At 26.6% G+C, this 22,185-nt stretch overlaps 3 protein-coding genes across 3 annotated transcripts; all 3 read left to right on the top strand.

Moving 5' to 3' along the window:
- The first annotated feature begins 1,259 nt into the window (after positions 1–1,259).
- LOC140172909 (phenylacetaldehyde oxime monooxygenase CYP71AN24-like) lies at positions 1,260–5,698 on the top strand. Its single transcript, XM_025785706.3, has 3 exons — positions 1,260–1,801; positions 3,057–3,527; positions 4,841–5,698. The coding sequence occupies exons 1-3, from the start codon at positions 1,340–1,342 to the stop codon at positions 5,453–5,455; spliced, it is 1,548 nt and encodes a 515-aa protein (XP_025641491.1). The 5' UTR covers positions 1,260–1,339; the 3' UTR covers positions 5,456–5,698.
- Positions 5,699–10,583: 4,885 nt separating this feature from the next.
- Positions 10,584–15,157, top strand: LOC112736311 (cytochrome P450 71A1). The gene is made up of 3 exons (XM_025785704.3): positions 10,584–11,168; positions 12,749–13,225; positions 14,365–15,157. Exons 1-3 carry the CDS (start codon positions 10,707–10,709, stop codon positions 15,016–15,018), a joined length of 1,593 nt encoding a protein of 530 aa, XP_025641489.1. The 5' UTR covers positions 10,584–10,706; the 3' UTR covers positions 15,019–15,157.
- Positions 15,158–18,389: 3,232 nt separating this feature from the next.
- On the top strand, positions 18,390–21,327 carry LOC114924006 (phenylacetaldehyde oxime monooxygenase CYP71AN24). Its single transcript, XM_025785703.3, has 3 exons — positions 18,390–18,960; positions 19,556–19,990; positions 20,594–21,327. Exons 1-3 carry the CDS (start codon positions 18,451–18,453, stop codon positions 21,215–21,217), a joined length of 1,569 nt encoding a protein of 522 aa, XP_025641488.1. The 5' UTR covers positions 18,390–18,450; the 3' UTR covers positions 21,218–21,327.
- Positions 21,328–22,185: the final 858 nt, after the last annotated feature.

The raw sequence follows: 22,185 nt of genomic DNA, 5'->3' as shown, positions 1-22,185 counted from the left end.
GGTTCACTCGTCGAGAAGAGATAGAGAGCTTGAATAATCACAAACCATCCGTCAACCATGGATTCGTATGATGAAATCAGTTTGCCATCAAGTATCACATATTTTTTTTTTATTAAACTAAATATTTAATTTTTTATTAACGAACTATATCTCAAACGACATAGTTTTTTCATATTCACCTAAAAATCGCAAGTTCGAGCTATTTTTAACTTTGGAAAAAACAAAAAAATTAAACATTTTTGTTTTCATCATAATGGGCTCTTCTTAATTTTTAAACATCAACTATATTAAGTATATATATCAAAATCAGTTACTAAAATTAATTATTAATATAAAATATACATAAAAATATAAAATACATACTAAAAGTGAATTAAATTACTAATATATATTTATATACAAATACTTAATAACTGATTTTAGTGACTAATTTTAATATATAAATAATATTTTGTTAAAACATTAGGCATAATATAGTTTTAAATTGGTATTGTAAAAAAAAAAACACAATCAGTCAACAAAAAATTAGTTCGTTTGAAAATTCATGAGCTACATATTTAAAATTCAAAATTTACGTATCTAAAATTTGTCTTAGTTTGTTATTAATTAAGTTTTTAATTATTTACATGTATGCTAATATATATATATATAACATCTTTAAAAAGAATTAAATAATAAATTAAATTACTAACAGTCCTATTATCAAATATATGTCGAACACATGATTTCCATTTCTTTTATTTACTAGCCCACTAAAATTTTTAAAATAGTGATAATTGATCAAATCTATAGTCACCAAAAAAAAAAATTGATCAAATCTATGCTGTGTTTATTACATGTTATCAAATCGGTTATTATAGTCACCAAAAAAAAAAAATCGGTTATTATAAACAATGAAAACAAGTTATCAAATTGGTTATTATATATTTGTGTATATTTATATATTTTAATTTATATATTTTTTAATTAAATAATTTTTTACTAAAATATTTAACTTTCTCATAATAGATTATTTATTTAAATCAACAATATTTATTTAATTTATGCATAACAGGTTGTATATAAAATTATTCATAATATTTTTATCTAAAAATTTTAATAATTTAAAAAAATATTTTATAATATAATATCAAAATTTTTATATATAACACAATTCATATAATTACTCATCAGTTTAAGTTTTTAGAAAAAAAAAATCTAAGATTATTCCACACGTTTATTTCAACACCTTGAGCATTATATACTAATTAAGAGCTCTCAATCTTTTCAAAACTACACCTGATCTTCATTAATTACTATTTGCTAGGCATACACAAAAAAAAAAAAAAAAAAAATTACAATGGAACTTGTTCTATCATCAATTCTAGAGAAATTGCAACATCAACCAAATTCAACCATCTCTACCATATGTTTCATAATCATAAGCATCTTGTGTGTTCTTAGGTTCACAAGAAGAAACAACAAGTTCAATAACCTTCCACCATATCCACCAAAGCTACCATTAATTGGAAACCTTCACCAACTAGGAACACTTCCACACCAATCCTTAAAGGCACTTTCTGACAAATATGGCCCTCTTTTGTTGCTTCAGTTAGGGCAAACTCAAGCCCTAGTTGTCTCTTCATCAGATATTGTTGAAGAAATAGTGAAAACACATGATGTTGCTTTCTCCAATAGAGCAAACACTAAAGCTGCCAAGGTATTCTTCTATCAATGCAAGGATATTGGTTTTGCACCCTATGGAGAGGAATGGAGAAACAAACGGAAGCTCTGTGTTCTTGAGCTTCTAAGCACAAACAGGGTAAGAATGATGATGCATAAAAACTTTATTCTTATTCAAAACAAAAATTCATAATTATTTCATTTTATTTGTTACAAATAAGAGAAATAAAATATTTTAGTAATAACAAGGTAAAATTATTCTTTTATAGATAGAAGAGCAAACCTCTATGAGTACGAGTAATATTTAATATCATTTTGATTATCTTGCTTAAAAACTTGCATGAATCGTAATTCTTTGATTAAAGAGTATGTAAAATGTGAAGGCTCACATCGGAGAAGAGAATACCAAACATGTCTTATACACTAATAAGTGGATTAGAGGATTGGTTGATGCTTTCATAAAGACACAGAAAACGTTTTTTTAAAGATATTTTTTGATAATTAAAATTTAATATATATAATCATTTAAATTATGTTATTTTTAAATTAATTTGATCGAAAAATAGTGAATCAAATTTTAAATTTGTCTAAATTAATATTATTTTTTATAAAAAATTACTACAATACTCTTATTATATAAAATAATTAAAATACTTTTATTATATATATTAATTTTGAGAATTCTAAATTCTAGTCCTTTTCTTCACTATTGTTATAGGGTTAGAATTTAATATATATATATATATAATAGGAATATTTTAGTTGTGTTTTATAATAGAGATATTATAGTAATTTTTTATGAAAAATATTAATTTATACTAATTCAAAATTTAATTTATTAATTTTTTTTATTAAACTGATTTGTCCAGTCTAATTTTGATAAAAATAATATAATTTAATTGATTATATATGTTAAATTTTAATTTTTAAAAAATATCTTTAAAAAAAAAGACGTTTTTGACATCTTTATCTAAGTGGCTCCTTTAGAAGATTAGACTATATTTAGAAGAGAGATTATTGAAAGACAAAAATAAAAAATTAGAAGATAGATACTAAATTAAATTTATATATTATATTTAATATAAAGTGTATATGACTGAATTATATTTTAATATTTTATTTAATTTAAGATAAATATAGAGATAAATAAAATTATTTAAATATTTTTATTAATTAAAAAATAAAAAAATAAAGAGAAAGACAGAAAAGCTGGAAAAGAAAGAAAGAAAAGAGAGGGTATAGTAGTGATAAGCTATTAGATAACAATTAATTATAAGTATTTTTTGCATACTGTATATTGTATTTTTCATATACATATCTTGATTAATTAAATATTAATTGTTATGATGATCAAAATTTATATTCGTGTTTATATTTGTATTTTTCAAACATAGGTAAAGTCCTTTCAACCCATTAGAGAAAATGAAGTATCAATAATGATTAATTCCATACATGAAGCTTGTGCAAAAGGGTCGTTAGTGAATCTATCTAAGATGATTGTTGCAACATCAATGAACATATCTAGTAGGTGCATTTTCGGGCTAAGGTTCGAAACAAGTGATGATGGTAGAAAAAGCATTGTGGAGGCTGTGAGGAAGATGATGACACAATTATCAAAACTTGGGGTTGGAGATTTGTTCCCTTCATTAGATTGGATTGATGTTCTTACAGGTTTCACGTCAAGATTAAAGGTTACTCATGCTGAATTAGATGCATTCTTAGAAGAGATTATTGAAGAACATAAGAGAAAGAAGAAAAATTGTGATGATAATAATAAAGATTTTGTTGATGTACTTCTTCAACTTCAAGAGAGGGACATGCTTGAATTTGAGCTCAATGGAGATACCATGAAAGCACTCCTTTTGGTTTGATTTCAATTCTCTTCCTTTAATAATAATAATAATAATAATAATAATAATAATAATAATAATAATAATAATAATAATAATAATAATAATAATAAAATACAATGAAGCTCTTTTAGGCAAAGTAATAGAATTCTTACCATCTAACAATAAATAAAAAAAAATTGATTATTCATTGATATATTTTAAAAAAATATTTAATTTTTTATTACTTATTTCATTGACAATATCAACTAGATAAGATTGTAGTACCATTTGAATCGATTTAGCAAATAAAACTGGCATAATTTATAACGTTTTAGATCAAATTAATTTAATTTTTACTTTCATTTTAATTCAATTTTGTCTAAACTATTATCATTTGTATTATGTCGATCTAAATTTAGTTTAATTTTTACTTTCATTTTGATTTCAATTCTCTTCCTTAGACACAACAATAATAATAATAATGAACCTCTTTTAGCCAAAGTAATAGAATCCTTACCCTCTAATAATAAATAAAATAAATTGATTATTCATTGATATATATTTTTTTAAAAAGTATTTAAATTTTTTTTATTACTTATTTCGTTTACAATACCAACAAGATAAAATTGCAGTATCATTTAGATCGATTTAGGCATTTAACAAATAAAACTGATATATTTTATTACGATTCAAATAAAATTTATTTAATTTTTACTTTTAATTTAATTTTATTTTATTTTATTCAAATGATTGTCGTTTATATTGTATCGATTTAAATTTATTTTTTAATTCAATCCGTTTCAAATATTTATGTTAAGAGTGACAAAATAGCTTAAATGCTCAATGATATAGTTCTGTATGATTAAATTATTATTATTATTATTATTATTATTATTATTATTATTATTATTATTATTATTATTTACAATAACAACAATGCTAGGGAAGAGGGTACCAGCTAAAAACCAGTCAAATGCCTATGGGTGAATCTAAAACCTCTACGTAGATGGTGCTTATACTAGGCATTAGGATGTTTCTTCTACTAAGTATCAGAATGTTTCTTTTTCATACTAAATAAATGTTCTTTTATATATTTTATAAATTTTTTTATATACTAAGAATCGGGATTATTAGAAGTTCCGTGATCCCCACCCCTATTTCTCCAACGTATCATTTAGAATTTTAATTTGAGATGAGAAACAATTAATATCAAATATTATAAATTAAAAACAAATAAAATTAATTAAATATAATTATAAATTAGTTAAATTATTTATTTTTGGCTGATTACCTCTTATTTCTATATACTTTTCCTTACAATAATTATACATCTTCCATAATTGTAGGATATGTTTGTTGCGGGAAGTGACACTGTTTCATCAACTATTGAATGGGTCTTTGCAGAACTTGCTAATAATCCAAAGACCATGAAAAAAGTACAAGAAGAGGTAAGAAGAATTGTGGGTGGAAAATCCATGATAGAGGAAAATGATATAAATCAAATGAAGTACATGAAGTGTGTAATCAAAGAAACTCTTAGATTACATCCACCAGGTCCATTTTTAATTCCAAGAGAGACAGCAAATAGTGTGGAAATAAAAGGGTACCACATTCCCAAAAAAGTAGCCATATATATAAATTCATATGCAATTCATAGAGACCCTAAATTATGGGACAATGCTGAAGAGTTTATTCCTGAAAGATTTGAAGGTACCCAACAAGTTGATTATAAGGGAATAGGTTTTCAATTGATCCCATTTGGAATTGGGAGAAGGGCTTGTCCCGGAGTTTCATTTGCAGTTGCTTCTCTTGAGTATGTGATGGCTAACCTTCTCTATTTGTTTGATTGGAAGGTTCCTAATAATAATGGTGCATTGATAGATATGAGTGAGTTGAGTGGGTTAAGCATTAGCAAAAAACATCCACTTTATTTAGAGCCAATGCCTTACTTAATTTGTTGAGATTATTGCCATTTTACTTTGTTATTAGTTCCTTGTGTACTTGTTTTATTTTTCAATAATAACTATTTATGAAGTGATCAAATAAGATCTACATATAAACGGTCTTTCTGTAGACATGATATATGATAGAGTTTAATGACATCGTTTGATTCATATAGTCCATCCCACCTAATAGGACGATGCTTTTTTATTGTTGTTGTAACTATCCACTTATATAAAATGGTGTATGAAATGTGGGCATAAGTTATTGTTGTGTATGTATATATATATAGTGTGCTTAAACTCAAAGAAACATACTTTGAGCATCTTTTTATGATTGTAGTCTAAATTTTATTTGAAGTATATTTTATAAAATGAATATTTTTTTTAAGATAATTTGCAAATATAGTTGGTAAGATTTGAGAGTGAAAAGAAAATAAAAAAAAAATTAAAAGACACATTTTACCGAGTTGGATAGAACATAAAAGTCCAATAATCCCACTACATTAGCATTCTCTTTATAGATATTATTTGACGCCAGTATTTTATTAACAATTAATACACGTTTTCTTTTTTCTTAATTAAAAAATATTTTTAATGCATAATTAATTAATAACAATTGTATTTTATATCCTTATAAAAATTATTTGAGAAAAGGACAAATAGGTCCCTGACCTTTTGTCCCGCGGATATTTTCGTTAATGACCATTGAAAAATATTTTTAAATCCATGACCTTCACAAAACTTGGACGGATCAGTCCTTCCGTCCAAGACCCAACGGAAAAGTCTGACATGGCTCCCGTAAAGCTTGTCACGCATACGCGTCGCCTGACAGACTTCCCTCTCACGCGACGCGTACCCGTGACCCACGCGTACGCGTGGCAAGCATTATGGGAACCACGTCAGACTTTTCCGTTGGGTCTGACGGAGGCATTTGGACGAAGGGACTGATCCGTCCAAGTTTTGTGAAAGTCAAGGATTTAAAAGTATTTTTCAATGGTTAGAAACGAAAATATCCACGAAACAAAAGGTCAGAGACCTATTTGTTCTTTTTTCAAATTATTTAGTCTAAAAATAGTGTTATTGAAAGTATAGTATTTTCCATACTCAAATTATGCCTTTCAAAAGGGCTCAATTCCTTCAGGCAAAAAAAAAAAAAAGTCATTACATGGAGTATGAAAAATAGCGACGATTTTTTAAAAATTTAATCGCCACAAAATGGATCAACGATGTTTTAGTAACCGTCGTCATTTAAAATGTCGAAAAACGTATTTGCGATAGTTTTTAACAACCGCTATTATATCAGAATAGTTCATCAATTTATTTTTGTAGTATATAATCTAGAATTCGTCACTTTATTGCGACGACCGCTATCTGCAAAATATAAAATATTTTATTCTTTATTTTATTTGTGGCAGCTTGTAACTGTCATTAAATTTGCCTTTGAAACTACACCACAAAACCGTTGTTATTTTGCAGCACTAGTTAGTTGTGAAAGTCTCTAATTAGTAATTACCACTAATTTTTATTTGTTATCATTTTAAAAAATATTATTATTGTCATTTTTTGTTACATTTTAAGATATATTTTTTAATTTTTAAAAAATTTGTAATTTTTTCTTCTAGTCATTTAAATTGATAGCAAAACTCATAAACATATAAATGCGAAATAAATAAATATTTCTACATATTTAAATACTAATAAGTATATATAATTAAATAAGTACATAAAAATAATTAAACATGAATAATTTTTTTTATATCTTTGTTCATAAAAATTGCTCATGAAAATTTTTTTGATTAATCAAAGGTATTGTTATATCTTTGTTTTTTTTTTTATATGAATAATTTTTCAGTTGTATTTTATAATTGTCTCTTATTATAAAAGATGCGGAGAGTAATGAGATTAGGATACAAATGATCTTCGAAATCTTGACCACAAATAATAAATAAGACTTGTTATAGCCAAGTTTTGTGATTAGTTTCATCTATCCAAGTTCAATTTATCTCCAATAGGATTAAAAAGTTACTGATGAAAAAGTTAAGTTGGTATGACCATCATTGATGGAATGGAATTAGTGACATTATTATTAGTAGAATTATTAATATAGATGTATCTTTAAAAATAGATGAGAAAGTAAATAAATACTGTTAAATATGAAAGAGTTACGGTGTTTAGCGTTAAAAAATTGACATCTAAACTTCGAAACTCTTTCATGCTTGACAAATAAATTGGAAAATTAATAATATAATATAAGAAGAAAGAGAGTGAAATCTTCAAGGGTAAAACCTTTCTAAATAAACACCATTCCCTATTTGCTTTTGAATTTTGACGGTCTCTCTCCTTTTCAAAATATGGATTAGGTGATGACATCATGCGGTTGTCTATAATGATTTTTATATTATTTTTAGCTCCCAATTATTATTCTAAAAAATAAACATTTATTGAAACATGATCTTCATTTTCTTATATTACTTTAGAAATCCTCATGTATCGCGAGTCTGTCAACCTTTTCTAATAATTTTATTAACAAAAATATTATTAAAATCTCATCTGAACCGAATTTAACTATTTTAATGCTGTTTTAATTTATCAGTCATACTGTTAATTTTGACTATTGTGTAACTATTAAAAATATAATTATTTATATATTTTTATTTATTAATTTAAACTTTAGAATAATGAATGATTTCATGATAATATTTATTTATTTTATTGGTAGTATTACTTGATGAGTAAATATTACTATCTATTTCTATAAAAAAAAAATCTTCACTCCGATCCGCATATATATATATATACTTATTATTAACTATTAATTTGAAGGGTATAAAGCTGTTTTAATTAGTAGCCATTATCTTGATCTTATTGTTTATCTTGAATAAGGAATGCCAATTTATATTGGCAATTGTTAATACACAGCAAAAAAATTGGTTATGTTAGAAAAATAATAACAATGTGTTAATAATCAATAAAATAAAAATTTGACACATCTAAAAATTAAAAATTATATATTCAAATTATAAAATTTTACATAAAAAATTATATTAGTTGATTATTGATTAATTTTTATTATTTCTCCTTATTATACCATTATTTAATATTATACCAACTGTTCAAGAGTATTAATTTTAATTTTAATTTACATACTGTAATGATGTATTATAGAATAAAAAAGCAATTATTAAGAAGCAATAATAATAATAATAATAATAATAATAATAATAATAATAATAATAATAATAATAAATTGTAAACAACAATGAATTAAAACTACTATAAAAAAAAAAAAAAGCTATAGTGTATGTAGTGTTTAATATAATAGACCGACACTTTTGTATAGAAAGCGACATAATACACCTAATTTAGAATATCATATTTTTTTAATGAAAGTTTTATTTTTCATATATTAATGAAAAAAATTCGATATAATGTAGCGAAACTTTTGTCGTGCAAAAGTAGTAGTGTAGTTAAATGGGATTAGTTAATGTCTTAATAAATAAAACGCAGTAGGTAGCAAATAAAGCAAAGGAAGCTATAGCACTCCAGATAGCTAACTAGGAAAAAGGATAAATACATATTTACCCAATTTTTTAAGACACATAGATTGGCTAATTAAAATTAAAATTAAAAATGAAACACACAAGTAATTAATTTTGTTGAGACATAAGTTCTTCTTCTGGTAGTCAAAAGAAGAGGATTTATAAATATTTAATTTTAGTTAATAATTTATTTGTCTTTATAAAAAAATAGTTATTTGTTCTTTATTCCAGTTTAAAAAAATTAGAGAATTGAATTAACTAAGGTGCAAGCTAACTCTAACCAACTACAATGTGGATCGCAACAAAATATTCGAATAATACAAAAAAACACCCCTAAACCTATAGCTAATTCTAAAATTAAAAAAAAAAAAATAACTGCACACTCCATTCTTTTTTTTTCTTCCAGCACTCTCACTCACGTCGTTTCCCTTGATGTAAGTCTTCCTCTCCCACCACAGCGTCTTTCATCGCGATTCACAGCGCTGCCAATTACCGTAGTGTCCTCCTTCACGATTCGTCGCACCTAGCCACCGCAGCGCCCTCCCTCGCCACAGGGTCCTCCCTCACACTTCACAGTGCCACCGATCGCCGTAGCACCCTCCCCCTCGCGATTCGTCGCATCCAAGACTATTGCAGTGCCCTTCCTCGCGATTCGCAGCACTGCCGACTTGTACCGCCGCCGCAGCGCCCTCCCCCTCGTGATTCGCCGCGTCTAGGACCACCTCATCGCCCTCCTCTTTGTGATTCACACCGCCGCCGACCACCGTAGCATTCTCTTGCAGTGTTTTTTTGTTTTTGTTTTTTTGAATTTTTCTTTAATTATTTTTTCGGATGTTTCGTTTCGAGTAAATAGATGTTTCTTTTACAAAATTTTCGAATATTTCTTTTCATGATTTTTTTATGTGGGTTACTGGATATTATTTTCTTAAGTTTTGAAATATTTCATTTCAAGAGGTGTATTTTTTTTTTTTGAATTTTTTTTAGCTATTTTTTCAAAGGTTTTTTTTATTAAATAGATGTTTCTTTTTATATAAATGAATGATTTTTTTATATAAATTACTAGATATTTTTTTTTTAGGTTTTAGGATGTTTCTTTTCAAAAGAGAGCGCGACAGCATACATTTTTTAAAATTTAAAAAAACTGGCTCAAGTTAGCTAATACATTAGTTGGTTACTTAACAAAATTGTTATTATTTTTATAACCATTGCTTGATAATATTCATGACCTATTATTTTTTTTTTTGAGCAAGATATAAATAGGTTAATCTATCAGAAACGTTTCTGATTAATTTTTATGAAATTATTATATAAATATTCACTCAAAATGAATTATTTACTCAAATTCATTGTACATCGAAGAAATGAGAAATCTTTACATTTTTAGAAAAAAAAAAAAAAAACTATAAGTTTTGGATTTTCTCAGTCAATAATTTTTGTCAGAGTGCATCAGAGAACCATGTGTTTCACGAAACATAATAATAATAAAAAAAAAACTTATTTTCTTCCTTTTATTTTATTTTTTTAATTCAGCAATAATAATTGATCTTTATAACTTACAAGTTACAAGTTCCCAACACGGCAACACCGCAAGTTGATCCAATCTTAGCTTGACTCTTGAGCCTTATATATTAATTCAAGAAATCCCAAGATTTTCAAGTACAACTTGCATTTCTATATTTATATATACACACACAAAAGCAAAAAAAGAAAAAAAAAAGAAAAAAAAAGAAATGTCTCTTGTTCGATCAATTCAGGAGAAATTAAAACATCAACCACATTCAATAACCCTATCTACCTTATGTTTCATAATCATAACCATTTTGTGTATTGTTAAGTTCACAAGAAGAAACAACAAGTTCAATAACCTTCCACCATCTCCACCAAAGTTACCAATAATTGGAAACCTTCATCAACTAGGAACACTTCCACACCAATCCTTAAAGGCACTTGCTAACAAATATGGCCCTCTTTTGTTGCTTCAATTAGGGCAAACTCAAGCCCTAGTTGTCTCTTCAGCGGAACTTGTTGAAGAAATAGCAAAATCACATGACATTGCTTTCTCCAATAGAGCAAACACTAAAGCTGCAAAGATTTTCTTCTATCAATGCAAGGAGGTTGGTTTTGCACCCTATGGAGAAGAGTGGAGAATGAAAAGGAAGCTATGTGTTCTTGAGCTTCTAAGCACAAATAGGGTAAGAGCTATAATGCACAAATTCTTTATTTTTAGGATAAAGTATATTTTTTGTTGCTGAAGTTTGATAAAAGTTTCAAAAATACTTCTAAGTTTTATTTTGTTTTAATTTTGTCCCAAAAATTTTCGATTTGCATCAAACATACCCCTGACGCCTAATTTTTCAAAAAATTTAAGACCAATTCAACAACAATTTCATAAGAAAAATCCTCAACACAAACAAATCAAGCATAATTTTCATGCATTATTGTTAAATTGGTCTTAAATTTTTTGAAAATTTAGCCGTCGAAGGTATATTTGATACAAATAAAAAATTTTTGGAACAAAATTGAAATAAAATAAAATTTAAGGATATTTTTAAAACTTTTGTCAAACTCGAAAAACAAAAGGTATACTTTATCTTTATTTTTACTTAAGTTTTCAAAAATATAATAATTTGTGTATGTGTGTGTGTGTTTTTTTTTTTTGTCGGTTTAAGTCTTTTGAGATAAATAATTATATGACATAATATCAGAATTTTTAAAATTAAAATGTCTATAATTTTAAAGTAAGATGAATAAAAAAAATATTTATATAAAATAATAATTTATATATATCTTTTTATTAGTTTAAATTTTTAGAATAAGTACTTTTATGATATAATATCAAAATTTTTAAAATAAAAAAATTTAGAATGTACAGTAATCTTTCCTTTAATTCTAAAAGAACAATTTTTTAGCATGTAGACAAATAAAAAAAATTATACAAAATTTGTTATAAACACTAACTTAAAAAAATTCTTACGTAAAGAAGTATATTAAAAATATAATTATTATTTGTATAGTTTATTTTATTCATTTAAATTCTTAAAAAAAACTTTTTGATATACATATGTGTATTTTTTTTTTATATAAAATATTTAAAGTAAAAAAAGTAAACTTGATTTTATCCGTTTAAATTTTTGAGAAAAATAATTTTTTGATATAATACGTATGTGTATCATCATTATAAAATATTTAAAAATGAAAGAAGTAAACAACATAAGAATAAAAATACGTGGTTGTAAGTATTAATTTCTTAACCTCTCATTAAATATGTCCTTCGAATATATAAGTATGGAAAAGTATAGGGTATCAATATATTATCTGCCAACTTATTATCAACAATAATTAATTATGAGAAAGTCTAGGGAGCCAGCACTTTTGTTAAAATTTGGTCAGCACTTAATCATCAAAAGGAAAATGATTAATCCTACACTATTAAATGTCATCTCACACCGTTAAAAATATTGATGATAGCTAATTGATGGCTAAACATCACAAATTCTGCTGGCCTTTTAGCACTCCTCATTAATTATTATATTTTAAACACATGTATAAGGATACACATCTAAGAAATACATCTATGAAGACACTTCCATTAAACTTAGTTATAAAAAAGACATTTTTATTAGACACATTCGCAAAGACACTTCCATTAAATATAGTCATAAATAAGAGTTGGCAGAAATTGACAGAAATACTGTTGGTAACGTAGCGGGATTGTATAAGTATTCTTGGATATACTATATTCAATCTTAGTATTTGTATTTTTTCAATATAGGTAAGGTCATTTCAGCCAATTAGAAAAGATGAAGTATCAATGATGATTAACACCATATGTGAAGCTTGTGCAAAAGGATCTATTGTGAATCTATCTAAGATGATTATTACAACTGCAAACAACATATCTTCAAGGTGCATTTTTGGAAGAAGTTTTGATGGTAGAAAAGGCATTGGAGAAGTAGTGAGAAAGATGATGTCACAATTAACAACACTTGGGATTGGAGATTTGTTTCCTTCATTGGATTGGGTTGATGTTCTTACCGGTTTCAACTCAAGATTGAAGGTTACTTTTGATGAATTAGATGCGTTTTTGGAAGAGGTTATTGAAGAGCATAAGAGAAAGAAAAAGGACAAGAATATTATTAATGATCGTTCTTATGATAATAAAGACTTTATTGATATATTTCTTCAACTTCAAGAAAAAAACATGCTTGAATTTGAGCTCACCGGAGATACCATCAGAGGAATCCTTATGGTATGATTTTCAACTCTCTCTTTATCATATCTTACTTAAAGTTTAAAGTATATTTTTTGTGTAAATAATATTTAAGTTTTCTACAAGAATTTAATTTATAAAATTATATACATATATATTAGTAAAAATAATTAATTTTTGTATAAATCATCGAAATATATGAATTTAATTGAGTAATTGTATAAAATATTTTATAGGGTAAAGTATATTTTTTGTGCCTGAAGTTTGACAAAAGTTTCAAAAATACCCTTAAGTTTTATTTTGTTTCAATTTTGTCCCAAAAATTTTTAATTTGCATCAAATGTACACCTGACGACTAATTTTTTAAAAAATTTAAGACCAATAATTCAACAACAATTTCATAAGAACAACCCTCAACACAAGCAAATCAAGCATAATTTTTATGCATTATTGTTAGATTGGTCTTAAATTCTATGAAAATTTAGCCGTCGAGAGTATATTTGATACAAATAAAAAACTTTTGGGACAAAATTGAAACAAAATAAAACTTAAGGGTATTTTTAAAACTTTTGCCAAACTTCAGGGACAAAAAATATACTTTACCCTATTTTATATTATCAATATATTAAAATTAAATTTTTATTTACACATAAAAATTTTCAAAATATCTTTTTAATTAATTTCTCTCACCTAAACCCCACTCATTGGTTCATTAGAATATTATGTTTTATGTCTTTTTCTCTTTATCATGTGCTTACATGATTGCATTTCTTTTCCACCCAAATAATAAAATTATTCATCATTCTAAACTTATTTCTTGATTTTTCCAAATTAAATTATATTAAAATTTTTGAGCATTTATAATATATACTAAGAATAAATAACCATTTGTACCCATAAAAGATGAAAACGCTGACATATATACCCACACTAAATCAAAACTAAACTTGTATGCACGCAAGATGCCTTCCGTGTGATAAAAGTACCCTGTCTTTGGAAGGTTGGAGTGCCACGTAGAGTACTTTTGTCACACGGCAGGCATCTTGCGTGGATACAAGTTTAGTTTCGATTTAGTGTGAGTATATATGTCAGTATTTTTATCTTTTATGGATACAAATGGTCATTTATTCTATATGCTAATTATTATGATGCATATAAAAGAAAATCTAAAATTGTAGGACATGTTTGTGGGAGGGAGTGACACAGTTTCAACAACTCTTGAATGGGCTTTTGCCGAACTTGCCAAGAACCCAAAATGCATGAAGAAAGCCCAAGAAGAGGTGAGAAGAATAATTGTGGATGGAAAATCCAAGATAGAAGAAAATCATCTAAACCAAATGAATTACATGAAATGTGTAATCAAAGAAACCCTAAGATTACATCCACCAGTTCCACTTTTAGTCCCTAGAGAAACATCAACAAGTGTGAAACTCAAAGGCTACAACATTCCCAACAAAACAACCGTGTATGTGAATTCATATGCAATTCATAGGGACCCTAAGTTATGGGAAAATGCTGAAGAGTTTATTCCTGAAAGATTTGAAGGTAATAATCATGATCAACAAGTTGATTATAAGGTAATAGATTTTCAATTAATCCCATTTGGTATTGGAAGAAGGGGTTGTCCTGGAGTTTCATTTGGGATTGCATCAGCTGAATATTTGATGGCTAATCTTTTATATTGGTTTGATTGGAAGGTTCCTAATAATAATAGTAATGGTGATGATGATGATTTAGAAATGGACATGAGTGAGTTGAGTGGAATGACAGTCACCAAGAAAGAACCACTTTATCTTGAGCCAATACTTCACTCATTTCATTCTAAATCTTGATATGGAGAGTGAACTAGTTAGTATTAATTCAAGAAAAAGATAAATAAGTTCTTGATTTTTTAACGGTAAAAACTCATGTGCAGTCGACTTCATGTGAGGTTGATAGTTGAGAACCGTTAGATAAAAATTTAGTCAAATCAGTCAAATCATCTAACGGTTCTCAACTATCAACTTCACGTGAAGTCGGCTGCACCTGAGTTTCCACCTTTTTTAATTTGAAGACACGTAAGTTTTTTACTAATTGAAAATACAAAAATATTCTCCACGTTTTAAAATACGAGATATTTAAGTCCAAAATATATAAGGACAAATAGGTCCTCTGACGGACTTAGATGTTTCGCTTTTTAAAAAGTGAATAACGTTTTTGTATTTTCAATTAGCCAAAAACTTATTTGACTTCGAGATAAAAGGTCAACGACTTATTTATCGTTTTTTTCTTAATTCAAATATAAGGTAAAACAAAAAGAAAATGTTAGTCACCTAATATTTTTTTCTTGATATATTGTATGGTGTTACTGTTTTTTTTTTTTCTCATATTGTCTTTGTTGTATTTTTTTATTTTAAATAATTATTTTCTTAAATAAATGTTATAATTATAAAATATTAATGTATTTAGGCTCGATCCTAGTTTGATCTTGTGATACGTACCTTGATGAACCTCTAGGAAACATAGTTTAAGTATCATTTTTGTAATTGCAACTTGAACTTTGAAGTCCATTTTCTGCCATGAATATTGATCTTAATGAATTTCAAGATAATTTGGAAGCAAATTAAAGTGCATATTGCAAATGCAAAAATGTTATTTAATAATAGTACAATAATTATAAAAGGCAATTATGTTGTTTATTATTTATACTAAATAAATTTTTTTAAATATAAAAAAAGATTTATTTATTTATTTATTTTACTAACCTAAAATTACTTTGTTTTAATAATAAAATTTTAAAATTTTATATTTTAAAAAATTAAATAAACTGATTCCATTCCATCCAAACCATTTGGATTGGATTAAATTTAAAAATAAAATTAATCTGTTCTAAGCAATAAATTATATATTTTAAATTGGATTAATATTTTTTTAAAATTGATCTAAACCCGCCGCAAATATATTGTTTATTATACACGTTTATTAAATGTAAGGATAAATTAATTAATAAACATGTATCGTTACCAAATAATGACCTCTGATCAAACAAATCTTCCCAAGATTCTCTTGCCCAATTATATTAGTAATTGTTAGTGTTGCAAGTGTGAAAAGTGTATAAAGTTAGTCCCACGTTAAAGAAAGTAAAAAAGAGTGAGGAGTTTATAAGATGAGAGACCCATTAACTTGACACCTTAAGGTTTTGAATTGGATATAGTATTTTTTCATCTTATGTTATCTCACTTGATTCCTCCCGAAATCTCTCTGATGGTCGAGAGCTTCTCACGGTTGGTCTAACAAAGTGGTATCAGAGTCGATGGTTTAATCGGTATGATTTTAAGGGGTATTTAAGGTGAAGTATCAAAAGTCTTTTCGATAAAAGTGGTCCGAATGGCGTAAAAAATTCATTAACTTAACACCTTAAAATTTTGAGTTGGATGTGGGATGGTCGAGAGCTCCCTACAGTAATAACTAGGGGTGGCAATATGTACCCGCGACCCCACCCGGTCGGGTAGGGTTGCCAACCCGATCCGCAGCGGGTAGGGTAGGGTGCGAGTAAGGTTTTTGTGCGGGTCGGGTAGGGTGCGGGTTGAGCCTCAGTCCTACCCGACAACCCGCACCCTATATATGTATATGTTATATACTTATATAAAAATATATTTTAAGTAGATGTTGAACTAAAGACTTCTCACTAAATACAAAAGATCCTTAGTCATTAAAAGAAGATCATTAATTGATAATTTAATAAACTTTTTTTACATAAAAGTCAGTTCTATTTTAAATTATCATCAAGTTATATAATAATATTGCATTTTTTTTTTTTGCAATCCGCGAGTAGAATCGGGTACCCGCGAATTAAGAGCGGATAGAGTTAGGGTTGAGATATTCTCAACCCGTGGATAGGATAGGGTTGAGTTTATATAAAAATCTCAACCCGCAGATAGGGTTAGAGTTGACTCCAAATCCTACCCTACCCTACTCTACTCATTGCCACCCCTAGTAATAACAAGTGAGGCCCGGTTATGTTCAGTGTATGACCATGCGCAACCATTACAAAAATTCATTCCCATTGTTAATATTCAATATAATAATGTGGTCTTCTCTACAATTAATAAATCTATATTGTCTCTTTCGAATATTTTATTTCATTTCTTTTAAGAGAAATTGTATTATATCCAACATAATTTAATGGTAAATTATTAAGATTTCTTTCGTGCGGGTTATTACAAACTTATTAAGAATTGACTTGTTCAGTTGAAAAATCACAACAAATATAAGAATAAAGAATTAAAAATATAATTATTTACTTGTTTCTCTTATCAATTTAAATTTTTAAAATAAATAATTTTATAACATAAAATCAGAATTTATATATTTTAATAGCCTAAAATTCAAATTTTTTTAACCTAAAAAAAGAATTTAAACATAAAAGAAACAGAAGAGCAAAACAAATAAACCTACATAAAATTTACCAAAAAAAAAAAGAGACATCCTCAGCTTAACTAAATTTTTACGATAAATAATTTCTATGCTGAACCTCATGTAACAAATTTAAAATATACCATTCTTTTTTTTATATAATATTTCTCGTAAAAATATTCATATTTTTCTGCTCTCAAAAGCAGCAAGAATTGAAATTTCTGTCCACTATTATGTTTTGATCTCCATCTCTATTCTCTCTTTTTTCTGTCCCTTTCTCGACTTTTTTTTTTTTTATTTTTTCTTTTTTTATTAATCTTTGATTTTTTTTAATATTATTAAATTTGTTGTTGATATTATTATAATTTTTTGTTATCTGGATTATTACATTTTGGTTATGAATAGTGGTAGAAGAGAAAAGTAGGTAGTGGTAGATGAAAAGTTTGCATAATAATAAGGGTAGATGATCAGGGCATTATAGATTTTTTAGAAACTTATGTACTTTATATATTTGTTTTGTCTCATACTATACACCAATCAAACAAAAAATTATTAAAAAAATTATAAAAAATATAAAATTTAAGTTTTAATATATTTATTAAAATAAAAAAATAAAAATTTATACTAATAATAATTTTATCATGTAATTTTAAGATATATATTAGCTAAATTCAATACTTATTATTACATATATATTAAAATAAAGAGGTGTTATTAAAGTTTTTTCGTTGACTTTTTTTTGCTACTGTTCTCGTTGACTTGCTTCAAGTGTTCAAGCAATATGGGTGTCTATCTATAAATAAATCCCAATAATTAATTAATTAATATATATATATATGAGAACACCAAGAAACCCAAACTAAACAGCAATGAATTTTCTACTAAAACAATCGGCTTATTATTATGAGCCAAATCCAACTCTTTACTTAACAATTTTAGGGTTCATAAGCATCTTTCTATTGCTTAAGCTCACAAGAAGAAATTACAAGCCAAATAATAATAAAAATCTTCCACCATCACCACCAAAGCTACCTTTCATTGGAAACCTTCATCAATTTGGAACACTGCCACACCGATCCTTCCATGAACTCTCAAAGAAGCATGGCCCTCTCATGTTCCTTCAATTGGGACAAACACCAGCCATTGTGGTTTCTTCGGTCGAGGTGGCCGAAGAAATCATCAAGAAACATGATGTTGCTTTCTCCAACAAGCCCCAAACAACATCTGGAAAAATCATTCTCTATGGATGCTCTGACGTTGTTTTCGCACCCTATGGTGAAGAGTGGAGACAGAAAAAAAAGATTTGTGTTCTCGAACTTTTAAGCCTCAAAAGAGTGAAGTCTTTCAAATACATTCGTGAAGAAGAGGTTATGGAATTGGTTGGTACCTATGATTTACAAATACTTTTAATATATGTTAATCATGCTTTGGATTTGCATTTATATCTTTTTTTTTAGTTATTATTTTTTTATAAGATTTTTTTAATTATATATAACTCAGTCTAGAAATTTAATTTTTCCCGAGTATCTTGTATGCTAGGACGACTAATTATATTTAAAAAATTTAAGATGAAAAACTAGAATTTAATTTTGTCCATAATAGTTAATATTCTCTACTTATTCAATAACTTTTTATATATTTATATTTATGTTTGAGATATAATAATTTATACATATTTTAATATCAATTTAAATTTTGTAAAAGTAGTTTTATAATATAGTATTAAAATTGGTGGAAACTCAGGTGGAGTGAATTTTACGTGAAGTTGATATTTGAGAGCCGTTAGATTATTTGACTGATTTGACTAAATTTTCATCTAACGATTCTCAGATATCAACTTCACGTGAAGTCGACTTTACATGAATTTTCACCATTAAAATTTCTATTACAAAAAGATTTAAAATTCGATCTTAATACCTTTGAAAGAAAATTTTTTTAGCATAAAACATATTGTATCTAATACTTGTTATATAGGTTGATATCATACGTGCAAGGAAAGGATTTTCTATAAATATTAGTGAGTTGATAATTGCAACATCAAACAACATAGTGTCAAGATGTGTTCTTGGACAAAAGTATGATAATCCAGATGGTAATAGCAGCTTTGGAGAGCTTGGAAGGAAGATGATGAGAGAATTGGCTGCTTTTAGTGTGGGAGATTTCTTCCCTTTATTGGGTTGGCTTGATTTTCTCACTGGCCAAATACAAGAATTCAAGGCCACTTTTCATGCATTAGATGCTTTCTTTGATAAGGTGATTGAAGAACATAAGAGGAAAATGATGAAGAAAGAGGATGTTAAAAAGGGTCAATTAGACAAGATGGATTTTGTTGATATACTACTCCAAGTTCAAAAAGATGGTGTGCATGACTTTCAACTCACCAATGATAATCTCAAAGCAATCTTAGTGGTTAGTTTCTCTCAATTTTTTCTTATTTATTTTTTATTTTATATATATACTACCATTTCTACTATATATATACTATAATACATAAATATTAAAATAAATTATATTTCATATATTTAAATTTTGAATATTATTATAATTTATATATTTATTTAATTATTTTTGAGCTAATGATCATACCAATGACCCATCATTAAACCAATGGTTCAATAACTCAATAATTTAATCAGGTCGCTAAGATTTAGAATTGTCATGAAATTATTTTTCTTAAAAATTTAAGCTGATAAGAGAAGATATATAAATAGTTATGTTTCTAATATACTCATTTACATAAGTGCCTCTTTTATGTTTGTGTAAATTTTTACATAATTTTTTTTTCTTTTTAATAATTTATCTTATGCTAAATTCTTTTTCTTTGGGTTCAACAAAAATTGAACTTTATACCTTTGGGTCATAAAAATTCTGATACAATATCATAAAATTACTTATCTCAATAACTAAATAAATAAATAAAAATACGTAAATAATTATATCTCTCCTAAAAATTATAAACACTAACTATCAAAACATTAATCAATTATTTTGTGTTTTTGTAATTTCATGAAGGACATGTTTGCTGGAGCGAGTGACACTACTTCAACACTTTTGGAATGGACATTAGCAGAACTGATTAAGAATCCAAACACCATGAAGAAAGTTCAAGAAGAAGTAAGAAAAGTTGTTGGGTGCAAATCAAAAATAGATGAAATTGATGTTAATCAAATGGAGTACCTAAAATGTGTAATAAAAGAGACTTTAAGGTTGCATCCACCAGCTCCTTTCATAACACCTAGAGAAACCCTAAGTGATGTGAGGCTAAAAGGGTTTGATATTCCATCAAAAACAAGAGTATTTATAAATGCATGGGCAATTCAAAGGGACCCAAAAATTTGGAAGAACCCTGAAGAGTTCATTCCTGAAAGATTTGAGGAAAACCAAGTTGATTTTCTAAGACAAGATTTTCATTATATCCCCTTTGGTTTTGGAAGAAGAGGATGTGCTGGAATTTCATTTGGACTTGCTTCTACTGAATTCATTCTTGCTAATCTCCTATATTGGTTTAATTGGAAACTACCTAATAATAGTGTAGGTGTGAATATGCAAGATATTGACATGGGTGAGACTTATGGGCTCACTGTAACTAAGAAAGTGCCACTATATCTTGAACCTACATTATATATTATACATTAAGAGATAGGGTTATGCTAGGTAACCAATTAATGTGATATGAATGTTATTTACAAATTAATGATTGAAATTAAAGATTGATGAAATATGAAGTGTGTTAGTTGGGTGTGCTAGGTTTGGTTTTCTTCTTGTACAAGCATATATATATATATATATATATATATATAATTCATGAGATCATTTTGAGTATTATTTGTGAATTTATTTTGTAGAAATAACATTTAAAAAAAAGTAAATCATATATATATTTCTTAAATTTGTCAAAAATTTTAAAAATATTTTTAAGTTTTATTTTGTCCCTGAAGTTTTCAATTCATTTTGTATTAAATATATCCTTAACAGCTAAATTTTCAAAAAGTTTAGTACCAATTCAATAATAATGTATAACAACTATGTCTAATTTAATTTGTTTATATTGAAGATTGTTCTTGTAAAATTATTATTAAATTGATTTTTTTTAATTAACCGTCAAGAGTATATTGATGCAATTCGAAAACTTTTAGAATAAAATTGTCTTTACATTTGATTTATGTTCAATTTATTTTTAATTTATCATTGTAAATGTGAAGTTGCTGATTTTAGGGAATTCAGCTTCCAATATGGGAATATGGAGATTTTTGGTGGTGCTAATTCTCATTGTTATTCATCTTCTGTTCTCCAAGTTTAGTAGTATGTTGAACTGAGCAACTAAAAATGTGTGATTCAGTAAGACTCCATGAAAAATGCTACTTATTTGAGCCTTCTAATATCGTGTAAAAGAAAAACTCAATTGTAGAAGATAAATTTTAAAATGAAATGGTGATGAGAAAATAAAAGAAAATCCATTCTAGTATACGAATTATGTTCTGTTTATAGAAAAAATTTTGTAGTTAAGTTGAAGGAGTCAACCTTAGTCCTGTAGCCCTGTTCTAGTGTTCTCATTGAATATGTAATTATGAATTGAATTGTTTGTGATTTGCTGTTGTAAAATA

Source organism: Arachis hypogaea, chromosome 13 (genome assembly GCF_003086295.3).
Source record: "Arachis hypogaea cultivar Tifrunner chromosome 13, arahy.Tifrunner.gnm2.J5K5, whole genome shotgun sequence".
NCBI classification, from domain to species: Eukaryota; Viridiplantae; Streptophyta; class Magnoliopsida; order Fabales; family Fabaceae; genus Arachis; species Arachis hypogaea.
This window is presented reverse-complemented; position numbering and strand designations above follow the sequence as displayed.

Excerpts from the sequence above, each read along its gene's own strand:
- LOC140172909 (XM_025785706.3), top strand. The coding sequence starts at position 1,340 with ATGGAACTTGTTCTATCATCAATTCTAGAGAAATTGCAACATCAACCA. Across the intron at positions 1,802-3,056 it reads AGCTTCTAAGCACAAACAGG|GTAAAGTCCTTTCAACCCAT; the intron begins GTAAGAATGATG and ends TTTCAAACATAG. Across the intron at positions 3,528-4,840 it reads CCATGAAAGCACTCCTTTTG|GATATGTTTGTTGCGGGAAG; the intron begins GTTTGATTTCAA and ends CCATAATTGTAG.
- LOC112736311 (XM_025785704.3), top strand. The coding sequence starts at position 10,707 with ATGTCTCTTGTTCGATCAATTCAGGAGAAATTAAAACATCAACCACAT. Across the intron at positions 11,169-12,748 it reads AGCTTCTAAGCACAAATAGG|GTAAGGTCATTTCAGCCAAT; the intron begins GTAAGAGCTATA and ends TTTTCAATATAG. Across the intron at positions 13,226-14,364 it reads CCATCAGAGGAATCCTTATG|GACATGTTTGTGGGAGGGAG; the intron begins GTATGATTTTCA and ends CTAAAATTGTAG.
- LOC114924006 (XM_025785703.3), top strand. The coding sequence starts at position 18,451 with ATGAATTTTCTACTAAAACAATCGGCTTATTATTATGAGCCAAATCCA. Across the intron at positions 18,961-19,555 it reads AAGAAGAGGTTATGGAATTG|GTTGATATCATACGTGCAAG; the intron begins GTTGGTACCTAT and ends CTTGTTATATAG. Across the intron at positions 19,991-20,593 it reads ATCTCAAAGCAATCTTAGTG|GACATGTTTGCTGGAGCGAG; the intron begins GTTAGTTTCTCT and ends AATTTCATGAAG.